The 12,603-nt window shown below is 37.1% G+C and overlaps 1 protein-coding gene and 1 long non-coding RNA gene across 14 annotated transcripts in view; one reads left to right on the forward strand and one right to left on the reverse strand.

Annotated features, from left to right (window-relative positions):
- The window catches only part of mllt10 (MLLT10 histone lysine methyltransferase DOT1L cofactor), a 55,909-nt gene extending 43,838 nt beyond the window's left edge, over nucleotides 1–12,071 (reverse strand). For 6 of the 13 annotated variants that reach the window (XM_052596806.1, XM_052596803.1, XM_052596802.1 and 3 more), the window contains exons 1-5: nucleotides 11,906–12,070; nucleotides 8,235–8,397; nucleotides 6,250–6,329; nucleotides 3,091–3,145; nucleotides 388–497 (exon numbers count right to left, since the gene is read on the reverse strand). In XM_052596806.1, the coding sequence (XP_052452766.1) occupies nucleotides 388–497; nucleotides 3,091–3,145; nucleotides 6,250–6,329; nucleotides 8,235–8,397; nucleotides 11,906–11,980 (483 nt within the window). In that variant the 5' untranslated portion in view covers nucleotides 11,981–12,070. Of the gene's footprint in view, nucleotides 1–387; nucleotides 498–3,090; nucleotides 3,146–6,249; nucleotides 6,330–8,234; nucleotides 8,917–11,905 lie in introns of those variants that run through there. The other 7 variants (XM_052596808.1, XM_052596809.1, XM_052596805.1 and 4 more) reach the window with 5 other exon arrangements.
- Nucleotides 3,117–4,417, forward strand: LOC128013676 (uncharacterized). Its single transcript, XR_008183369.1, has 2 exons — nucleotides 3,117–3,271; nucleotides 3,785–4,417. It is a non-coding gene; the product is annotated as an uncharacterized LOC128013676 (long non-coding RNA).
- Nucleotides 12,072–12,603: the final 532 nt, after the last annotated feature.

Genomic DNA, 12,603 nt, shown 5'->3' on the forward strand with positions numbered 1-12,603 from the left:
CACATTGTTTTCCTATTTGATACTGTAAAGTTTGACACAATCTGTATTGTTAAAAGCGCTATATAAATAAAGGTGACTTGACGAATAAGGATATCTAATGTCAAATAAATATGGTTGGTTCTTTTCATCTCGGACCGTGAGTGTAAATTCCCATAACATGGAGCTCAGCTTTGGTGCAGAATTAATAGCAATATTCTATGTTTATCTAAGGCTGATAAATGTAGAACTTGGTCCCTTAAGAAAACACATTCACAGTATAGACCTCGACTCCTTACATGAATACTGTTTACATTGTTGAGCTGATTTATGAGGCTCTTATGTTGAGCCTTTTTTTCCCATTGATATCCAGACTATCAGCATGTGTCTTTCAGTGGTTAGAGAACTTACCTTATTATAACGTTCATGAGGGACAGACTGAAGCACAATGGGTTCCATGGTGGATACGTTGGCAAACTCCACTTCTGGGATGTAAAGAGCACAAACCACATGGGCCCAACCTAAACAAGACACATGACAAATGATCAGTAGATGTTAAATGAAGTGGCTAAGGTTAAATTATTCCTTTATTTCTATGCAAACCTGCTGTAAAGATGGATTTAACAGTATAAAAAAAAAAGTTAAAAAAAAAACAACCGGCTAAAAATATTGTTTATCATTAATATCAATATTATTGGATAAAACTTACATATACATGCATAATTTATATACAAATTATAAAATTAAAAAAAATCTAATAACATTTTAAATTACTAAAACAATTATTTAAATTACTTTTGTTGTGGTTCTCACTTATTTATACTAATATGATTTTCTATTCAAATTAAGATGTTAAAATGATGGATGATGCCAAATAGGAGGCTCTTATATTCAACACATCTTCTGTCTTTCAGTTCTCAAATTTATTCGAGACCATGGTCATTTGTTTGCTCATAGTCGTGTTTATGGGGCACGCCTGGCTTCCTCCACAGTGTGAAAAACACTTATTAAAGCATGTGGGCTGAGTGTGACCGCAAAGACGAGACACCCAGGACTGGAAGAGGCAGAGGCATATTCTCTCCTGCCTAGTGTCTAGACCAAGTGTTGAACTATAGGGTGTCATCACAAGCACAATACATAAATATTATATCATAATTTCAGGCTACTATGAAACCTTATCTCCCACATCAGCTGTCTTTTAACAACAATACCCTCAGACTGTAAGGATTTAGATTTAATAACCATATTCTGCAATATGTTTGTTAGAGGAGAGCAGAAGCTACTGATATCAAGTTGAAATGAATCTAAAAGAAGTGAACAAATGAGTTTTGTTTATCCAGTGTAAGGGCACAATAACAGGCCTAAACTTAAAGGTGAACCCATGAACTGTCTTTGACCCCAGCCTAAAGGGACAGGGAGGTGGGTTTTGTTGTTTTGAAGTCCCTCCAAGAATCCAGCAGAAGCCTATAAAACCAGGCAATAAAACCCAAGCACACCCCAAAGAACTTCTAAACCCTTCAGACAGAAGGGTGGCAAACGTAAAAACAGAATAATTTGTCAAAGATGTCTTTTGCTTAGCATAAAGCACTCAAATAATCTTGTTTTTCAAATTCTTGTTAGAAAGAATACATGTCAAATTTTGGACTAAAGAAACAATAATAGAAAAAAAAAAACTTGAAAGGCTATAGCATGGAGGCAAAAACTGGTCTGAAGGCTCCACGTGAAGAAGGATGCGTTTTTCAGTTTTTATTTTCCTTACATGTGTTTCAACACATGGTGTTAGGCCAGGTATATTCATTGCTCAAGTGTTTTCATTTGGGATTATTCTTGTGTTTGCATAACTTAACAGAAGCAACACCTGTAAAAACCTCTCCATGTGCTGGTCTGGTCACTGCTGCCGAGTTTCACTCCTCAGTTGGCCGAAATGTACAGATATCTTAAAAGCAAATCGTGAACACCTACATCTCACTACTGGGATCATTGCTGGCCCAAACAAATACTTCCTACAATTTATGTTTCAGAAATCCTCATAAATAATTGCAAACCATGAAATGTTTACCACGAAGAATTTCAAAAGCCTTTTCAAATTCAAGCCAAAAAAAAGGAGATTACATGGTCTGAAACAGCTAAACCGTAAGCCTGGGGCAATGATGTTTCCCTCATGGCTGTTAAACAGCTCACCACCCCTAAAGATGGGGCATGGTCCCGCAGCTGTGTCCCATGCCATGTTTACAGTCTCTGAGCTGCCCTTGCCGTGAACCCGGAGCGTGAAGAAGAGGAGACTCCTCTCAGCCCCACAATGACCCCGCTGAGACCGCCCACCCATAAAAACAAGGTGAGAGAGATAAACACGTAAACTTCCTAACCCCCTTCACGCAACTCCTTTAAAAAATAAAATCTGATAAAATCTACAAATTATATGCCAAAAATTACGTAAAACTTTTGGCTTGTTCAAAAGGAGTTTAGATGCATTTTTTATAAAAAGAAACATTAAAAATACATCTGAACTCTGGATTTCAGGGAAATATTGCAATGAATAAATGCAAATCAAATCACGCTTAGGTGAGACACATGAAGATTAACTAATTAACAGCTTATTGAAGAGACACAGTAATAAACCCTTTTGACAGCAACATTTGAGTGATAATTAAAACTGCCAGAGGATAGCAGTGAAACACTGCATACAAGAGAAAGTCAATTCACTTCATTGTTGTTGTTGTTTTTTTACTATGACTTTCATTAGAGGCGTAAAAATAGAAAGGTGTCATCCTCGTCTGAGCATATGTTCTTCTCAAGAGCTTCCATCATTTTATCACCTCACAATAAAACTGGGCTGATTTAACTTACTTTTTTCTTCAAAGAATTGTTTTAATAATTGGTCCATGAAACACACTCAATTAAAAAAAAAATTAAAGCAATATATAAAGCATTACAAAACCGTGCACAGCACCGTGTGTGTTACCAATGGCTGCCATGTCTAACATAATTTACGCTACTGGCCTATATTTAGCAAATGAGTGACAGCAGACTATTCTTGTCGACAACACTTAGATTAGGCCTAATGCTAGAGATGTTTTCCCTTAGCAAGTGCAAAATCAAAACAGACAGTCTTACCTCCATTATCTGTTCGTTTCAGGGCTCCGTCTTTGTGAGGACATAGCTCGCACCTCTGTGAAAAGAAGAGAAATACATGAATCCACAATCCATCCGACCATCTGTGGGCCAGACACAAGCTCTGAAGGCTTTCAGGAACTCTACTTCTGACATGAACATCAAACTAAAGCAGAGTTTAAGGGTTAGACATCATTTTTTCTTCTTTAAACAGGAGAGCAGAGGATCATGGCAAAACTGATCAATGAAACCGTAGACAAGAGCCTTTGATAGTTGACTGGAGCTGGAAAACATCCCTGAAGAGCTCCTTCTATATTCAAGGATATTCAAGGATAAAATAGGATCGGTTTTCTGCTAAAGGAGAAAAACAGGTTTTCTGAAACAAATGACAGGACAAGAAAATAAAACTCTGTGAATATAAGATGAATGATGGGATAAAGACAACTAATACCCCTTTTGAACAAGAAAAACAAAAGACGTGGTTGAAAGTGTCTTAAAGAAATTGGCGCCGATACACGGTCCATTACAAATGCATAAATACTATGACATCTTTTCACTCATCTGTAAAGCCTTGAACAGGGTTAGATATTTGGGCATAACATTGTGCTTGGAACCATGCCGTTACATGCCACATACCACTATGTTCAAAGTTTTTAAACTTCTGCTCAGTCTGCTGTCCTCCTCCTCTTTCTTACAGGTGGTGGACAGTCGTCCTTCTTCAGGGGTCTGCCAGCTCGGCTTTCTCCCCCTCCACCCCTTAATCTTTAGGAATGAAGTGGCAGAGCAGGGCCCGTTTTTAGTAAGTGGAGGAATTTGAACAAATGCAGAAATTTGGTTTCATAATTATGCTTTTGGGAAAACGCTTCGTTTTAAGACTGCTCCAGTAAGCTACAGTTCTCTCAAATCTTGGTTAGAAGTGGCAAAAGCCACAAAAATATTTCACGTGACAAAGCAGTGGATAATAATAGGGAAGTCCTGTTTCTTTTCAGAATGAGAGCAGTTGGTATTGAAAATGTCTCTAACCTCATAAAAAGCTTTATGTGGGATGCCTTGTTTTGGCATGAATCCAGATCTTTCAACAAAAATGGCCACATGATGGGTTGTGTAACAAGTTTCCTCTTCTTGTGACCCACTGTTCTTTTGCTCTAAACTGCCACTTAGGTTTCGTGGCTACCTGACAGCTCAAGCAAGTCCCATGCACAGCCATCAAATCGCAGAGCTCTCGAAGGAAACTGCTGTAACTGCCAACACAACTTTGCCTATCCTAATCATTCATGTTTCCTTTACCCCAACCACAATCTTCTATTAATAAATACAAGAATGGCATTTATTTTAAGCTACAGCATGTTTTAAGAAACAGGGTCATTATGTAGGACACTTACATTGAACACAACATATTATAAACATGCAGCAAAAAATTCAAACAAAACAAAGGTATTTCCTCAAATATGGCAATTTTAAAAATGAACAGATTTAATCTTTTTTCATTGTGCTACAAGGATGTTGAATTTACTGAATCTGTTGAATGTAGGGCTGCACGATTAATAATCGCATGCGATTGTCATTGCTTACTGCGGCACTTACACAGAGCCGTAATTCACTGACAAGCTATGCAATATCGCACCGTAATCGCAGATGAATCGTATTCAGAACGCAATATTGCGTAGCTTGTCAGTGAACTACGGATCTGTGTAGTAAATGATGCTCCATTTGAAAGCAGGTGATGGACATTTATTGCTAATCACACAACTGGCTTAACTGATGAGAAATGCATGGCAATCACATGTGATTCATTGTGCAGTCCTAGTTGAATGTCTTATTTACTGTGTACTATTATTTATTATATTTGTCCAATTTTCTACTTTTAATATTTATCGCGTGAAAACTTAAATAAGCACAATATGCATTGGCATATTTAGTACATAAGTTATTATTTTCATGTAATCATCATGTTACCACATGATACAAATTGCTCCACAAATAGCCAGTGATTAAATAACACTCTGAAAAACAGTGATTAAATGAAAAAAGACATATGACCTCTGAAGCTAGACTTAAACTAGACCGAGCTTAAAAAAAAAAAAAAAAAAAACTTTTTGTACAATTCTGATATTTTTAGCTTATAATATTTCAAACCTCTTATCATTCAGACAAGTCAAAAAAGTTCAGTGTAATAGCCCACTATTAAGACTGATAACATCTGTTATAAATACAGGCCTAAGAGTTCTGCCAAGTCATACTGTTTTTATATACATGGCATTCATACAAACCAGGTGTTTGTTCAGTACACATTGGTATATATGTAATATAAGGTTAAGTACTTCAGCCCTCAGACACTATGATTTCTGAAGGGTTACGGTATATGGTTTTTATAAACATCAAGTGCAAAGTCTAAAAACTTTAAGCATTTAAAAGATCACACAGACAAAATGCAGTCTCACAAGGACAACCTTCATAATTACATGATACAAACACACACATGAATACATATAAATAGTTATCAATACAAGACCATGAAATTAAATATTGCTAAAATACATGACAGCAACAAACCTTCAACCAGACATATACACATTATGAATGATGTTAAATGTTAAAAAAGGTGACAATGTAAAAAGTACCACTGATCATTTTTTTGCAGTAAACAAGTGTCACATTCAACATTTTCCCAGAGTGCAATAGTGCCATTGTACATAGCGAAGATTAGAGTGACTGACTCTGTATGGAACTGGCTAGTTCATTTGTTTCTGGAGTTCTAGAAAATAACTATTTTTTATTGGACAAATTATACCTTTAACAGTAAAGCAACCGCTCATAGGCAAAATTTCTAAATAAAAGATTAAGTTTATCCATGCACACCCTGACCTTAAATGCATTGTATTTTGATCAGGATAAAATTGTCTGATCACAGGGAATTTCCCTGAATGCCTAAATGTCCTTTGCCTGGCCTTCAACCATGTTTATTATAATATGTCCCTCATGCGGGCTACCACAGCTTTTGAAGTGTAATCTGTAAGACCAGTTCAAAGTATCAATTATAAATAATATCGTCTGTCAAGTGGAAACTGCAAACAAATCCACAATATACAAAAAGAGGAAGGAGATCTGGACTTCAGCAAAACAGACAGTCTGAAAGATTTATATAAAGATGAGGAAACTCACCACCCTGGCAGCACGTTCCTGTGATTCACATTTCCTGCAGAACCAGGGTCCTGTGGGGACTTGGACAATTCCATAGCAGGCTGAAACAACAGGAACGAAGGACAGATCAGTTAAAAAGGCTTGCTTCCAACTACTGTAAATCTGACAGCTTGACTATCTTGTCCTGTCAGGTTTCGAAATTAACATGCGAGCATGTTAAAAATGATATTTTAAGCAATGTGTGAGATGTAGTCATCCTGCAACAACATCAGGGTATGAATTTAACACCCACCATGATCCACGTGTGTGTAATTTTTGCACAGTTGTGGGTAACTTATGTGGCATGTGACTTGTTGTAAACTGACATATGACAGGAAACTTCAAAACAGGAAATGCTGTTGATTAGATGCAAAGACACGCACTTGAAAAAGAAAGAAAAAAACACATGTATGATTGTATCTTTGTGAACAGAAAAAAAATGGAGCATGAGCACTTTGCAGAACAAAAGTGTGTGGGAAGTTTCCATGTTTTCTTCTTGTGTCACCGGTTCCACAAAATGTAGTCTTATACATGAACATTGTTCACTTAAGGATATTTTGTCATTTTGAGGTCAACCTGAACAAAGTTCTAAACAGACAACTGTGTGAACGAAAAGTTAAGTGGTCCAAAAACAGTTAAGTTCACTATCAAGGCAAGGGAAGACTACAAAGAGAACCTTTTTTGGTCCACTTACAAATGCCTTTGTGTGCTTGTTCAGTTTTACATATTAAAAAATATATACTTTAGATATATCAACTGGAATAATAAAATAGGTAGTGAAACACTAATCATCAATCGTTTATATTTGGTGGAGGAACAAAAATCTTACCCTGAATAAAATACTTCTAATAATATAATAAACTCCTAATTATAAACTCCTATCTTTGCTTTATAGTTTTTTTCTTGCAAACACAAATAAATGTTATGATTCCACTTATCAGAAAAGATCAATGACAGACAACAAACTCCCAATAGTCAGCCAATACAAAAACATTAAAGAATGTCTTTATCAGAAGCATGTCCAAACGCTAACACTAATATCTGTCTGCAAGTCTGTAGGTGACAACTTGATCCATTTGTACTGAATCATCTTCAGTGAACTAACAAACTAGACATCAGTTCTAGGATATTACACATTAGATCTGACCATATCAGCTTGAAGTTAAATAAGAAGTCAATATTAAAAGACATCCAACAGGATCTCAATATAGAAAAAGCAATCTTCAATGACAGGTCAGATTTCTACTTTACATCGAAAACAAAATGTTAACTTCGCATTTGTTTACTCAGTTTTTCGCTTTCACTTTTCTGCACCCATGGAGTTTCCTACAAGGACAACTTTCTTTGAAACTAGGTACTTGTGTATGTGAACTATTTATGTGAATGTGTCATTTAACCTAAAAATAACACAAGACAAACAACTACACGCGGAGAAAACAGTCAAGATCCAGTTTAGAGTCCCGGAATTAGTTGACGGCTTTGCTGACTAGCCTTAAATGAGTGTTATCAACCTATGTGTTATGACCTACAGAGCTTGTCTGAGTGTGACTCATCTCTGTTTCCATAGCTGTGACTGACACGTTGTTGGTCCTGAAACTGTGGAGATAATGAACAGCCACGAGCGACATGCTGTTACAGCCGAGTAGCGCTGGGGCTAACACATACGTTAGCTCTCCAACGGGCCTTCTCCAAACCGATGTTTCACAGCAACCGACACACCTTTAAAAACACCACGGATTAACCGTCCAAATATTTTAAAATTCTCAACTGTCATCCCAATAACGCAAGCACGCTCCAGCGGTTAAACTTAGGCCATACTGCCAGTTCGGTTGAGCTAAGCTAGGCTAGGTTATGCTAAGCTAATTCTCAACCCACAACAGAAGGGAACTTACCAAAACACCAGCATCGGATAACCTTTCCCTCAAGAAAAAATAACAGTATAGAGATTTCGAGACGCTTATATTTACCTTGGTGGACGGCGACGTTACAGCCGTGACCGTCGCAGTAGACTAGGGGGTTTTCGGCCCAGCCTCTCTCATCCGAGCAAACGCAGCAGCCTCCGATCATCTCCTTCATATTACTCGCCGAGTCGTCGTCTTCCTCTGCCAGATACAGCTCGCTGGATACCATCTACCATCGGAAGCGCACAAAGACCAACAAAAAGGCGGTCGGGCGTTTGTCTCACGAATCCCTATCTCCCCTGAAAGACGTATTTTATGTCCCATTTCGATGAAAAGCCATATTTCGGTTGCGTTGTTGTTGAAGGCGGTATTTTTTGGGCTCCCCACACAAACCTCGTACTGAAGGCTCTCGGGATGTGGAGGCGTGCGCGCATGCGCGGAAAAGTCGACCATGGGAGGCAGCGAACTGGAAGAGGCTTCGCGGGGCTGTTTGATCCACGCGGCGAACGCCATTGAATTTGACCGCGAGCAGGGCACGAGCTGCACTTCTACCGCGAAGTATGATCTTCTGGGAGTTTTGTTTTTACACTGAAACGACATTACTTTACAGACTCATTAAGCAGGTTCTGTTCACATTTGTTATTAAGGTCAAAATTAGGCTATCCTCAGAAGCTTAGGCTACCCAGAAACTTAAACTTTATATATCATATTTATGTAAACGTTAAGATAAAGGCAAATGGTGCATACAGTGGAGTTTTCCCTCAGAATTAATGTGTGCTCGTTTAAGCTCATTCTCATTTATTCTAAGACTAACAGATTTATGAGAACTGTGCAGCTTTATATTTAGGCTATATCCCATTCTAAAGTTTATTTCTTAAGATATTTACATAGTAGGCTATCGGCTATGTGCTAGATATAAATCTCACCGGGAATAATAATAATGCCACACGGTAGGCTGTATGAACGGTTTGCATATTGCTGGGCATATAAACTGCCTGTCATTATTTTTTTTTCAGGCAAGTTTTAGAGGTTATTGTCAACATCAACCAAAAAACGAACAAACGTGTAGGTAGCTTTCAGTTTTATTTAAAGCTTTTATTAACGTCAAAGGCTGCTTTCCAAGCCTGTGACAACTGGGCCCATGAAAACAAGTGCTGTTTAACATGAAAAGTCAACAATATGTCAGTCTTATTTTATTGCTCTGCTTTACATCTCAACTCGCCAAATTTGTGAACGTGCAAATGAACTATTTTAAAACCAAATCTGAACCGACGGTTTTGGCTTAGACCTTGACCCAACCGATTTCCATGCCCCATTACACAACACGAACCTGTAATAGGCTCCAGCAGGACGAAACTAATTATACGTTGTGGAAATTAAGTTATAAGGTGATGCACTCATATATAAATGTTCCTAGTTTGTTTGTTTTTATTTTAATGTTGACACTTATCGTCCCATTTAACGTCGTCCCCTTTGTGACTTGAATAATAAGTAGGCTACACAACATTAATTTAAGATATTTTATTTCGATGGATGACTCTTTAAAAGCTTAATTCAAGAAAGGCAGCTCGCTGGCCTCGCTGGCCAAAATGACCATGATCTGGCTGTGAATTCACAATATTTCACAAATAATTTAATGTGTTTGGTGCACTATCAGCTGTTGGTTAAATCACTTCCGCTGTTGTTATGGCTCACAACCCTTGTTCGAATGATACTGGGGTAACCGTCAGAGATATTTCGACCTGTCATGATGTCCATCAGAATTCTCTCATATTGTTGGTCAGTAGCCCACCTGTTATTCTAGACGAGCTGCCCCCGGGCCCACAGTACAATATTAATGCAAGAACCTTTTCAGTTAGAATATAAATTATTTAACTTTACACACGGAACATAACGTTCAATGTTTAATCATACGAAATGTTATTAAATTATACGAAATCTTTCTATATTAAAAGAAATATTCTAATTGTCAGTAGAATTATTTCTTTTTGGGGTTTCCCTGCTTTAGCCCCTTTTCACGGTAGAGTTTGGGGTTGCGTACGAGGCTTGTCGGACTCAGAGCAATTTAGTGTGTGTGTGTGTGTGTGTGTGTGTGTTGGTTGGGGGTATTGTTGATTTGTAAATTTGTAATGTTGGATTAATTTACAACATCCGGCTCAGGTAATTGGTTTGACACACACGCTGAAATAAACTATTTATTTTCCTTAATATTTTGATAGTGTCAGTTTTGTCGTGTACCAATATCTGGTTCTGTAAAATCGCATAAGCAAAGAAAAATTATCATTAGAACACACGATAAGATTTGTTAGCTGATATTAGACAAAGTTCTTAAATCAAACTTCAGCCTTATGCTAAACCTACTATTGGATGTAGACGTATGTTTTTTTTCTTCTTCTTTTTTTTTTTTATCAGAGATTAAATTACGTTGCTTCAAAAAAAAAAAAAAAAGCCTTGACATGTAGGCTAACTAATTTTACTATAATTTTTTCATTGAAATAAGTTGTCTCCTATGGTTTACTGATGTGTAGGCCAGTACGTTTCCAGACCCAATATGGCTCTTCAGGGTCATTTATATCCACAACAGACTAATATTGTATCCTCCTGAATTTGATCTGACAACTTGTTACGGTTAGCCTACTAAAAATGCTAACTATTTGAAAATAAATATTAATAAGTGAAGTATTTAATATAATATTACATGTGCTTAATTTAAGAATATGCGTTGTTGGCTTATATATATATATATATATATATATATATATATATATATATATATATATATATATATATATATATATCCTACATGAAGTGGCATAGGCTATTGTTTTACGGTTAAATAACAATAAGGTCTGTAACGAATGTCCCAATGCAATGGACGACGTGTTTTTCCCAGTCAAAGGCAGGGATGCTCCGCACGTGGAGTAGAAGTAATCAGAGTTTGCCTAAAACACGACTCACGAGTTCTATTTTGCGCAAAGACTTATGGGTAATTCAGGGGCAGGCACATACACCGATATGACACGGCAGGGTGAAAGGTTATTTCAGCCCACCCCCAACCTGTAAATTCAAGCTGCATGTACCAACTCATACGTTCTGAAAGAAGAATGTGTTTGAGATGGGAAGGAGCTATTCAAACTGTTGGCATGAATAACAACTCACTATATTTACGCTTGTTTCAGAAATGTAAATGGAGATTAGTTTCGACTTAAACAGGGATTGTTTAGCGAGTCGTGTTTAAAGTGTGCCTCGTGATTTTCATAGACACGATAGAAACTTCGGACTTACAGTCATGAAAGTGTTCTGTGTGCACGTGTGTACAAGAGCTGGTTATCCCCATTTATGTTTAGAATGTATGCGTCCCACGAGATGTTTGCATCGTGGTACTGAACGTCGTTCAACATTTACTAAAGCATCTTGAAGGCAGATTTTCGCCTTTTATAATTTAGTGAAGCAGTCGTGCAGTGTTTTGCTTGTGCTAGAACTTCAACGGCATATAGATCTCTTTACTTCCGCCGTGACTTTATAAGCTTTGCCAATTTATCATGCATGCAACTAAAACATTTTACTAAAATGTCAACTAAACAGTAGGATAAATGTTTCATTAAAGAAATAAGACAGAAATCGATTAAACATTTGAGCTGCCCCGTATAAAATTACTAGACAACCTAAATGCAAAGGAAATGTGTTCTTTGTTCTTCTATTGTTAGCTAAAGCGCGACGAACAAACGTCCTCTTACCTCACTCTCTCTAATGTGAGAAGCTTCTTCATCAAACTTTGAGCTCGCGATCCTTTGCGAAAAGTATGCGCGCATTTACTTAATTGAACTTAATGATAAATGGGTTGCAGAGAGCTTTTTTTATTTGTCACCGGACGTCTTTGCCATGCTGTTTGAGACTCCGCGCACGTTGTAGTGAGGTAGCCCACGCGGACCCCCACTTGGCGAGTCCGTCACGTTTGAGGGTCCAGGGCCCATCCTGATTCCATTGCAATAAATGAGTCCCCGAGTCCAACTCGCAATTGTCTCAAAATAGAAGTGACCAAGTCAAAAAGATTCAATTCTTCTCTTAATTATAAATAAATCACGCATATAAAAACAACAAGAGTTTTAAAATGTTGATTTATTAACATATAAATGGTTAGAAATCATAAGGCTGTTAGCCTACTAGCCTATATATTTCTATTAATATTTAATGATAATGCATCACTGCATTTCCTCACTGATTTGCAGCGTATGCATGCACTTAGTTCTGGTGATCAAAATGAAACTGCGTTTGTGATTGTTATCAGATAAACTCTGCTTTGTTAATATAAGATTTGTGTTTTGTTTTAATTAATTTGCACACCATATATTATAATATATCCTGTGCATAGTGTAAATAAATAAATATATTATATAAAAAAAATACTCCCAAGCTTCTGAAATATCTGATCAGT

Source organism: Carassius gibelio, chromosome B24 (genome assembly GCF_023724105.1).
Source record: "Carassius gibelio isolate Cgi1373 ecotype wild population from Czech Republic chromosome B24, carGib1.2-hapl.c, whole genome shotgun sequence".
NCBI lineage: Eukaryota > Metazoa > Chordata > Actinopteri > Cypriniformes > Cyprinidae > Carassius > Carassius gibelio.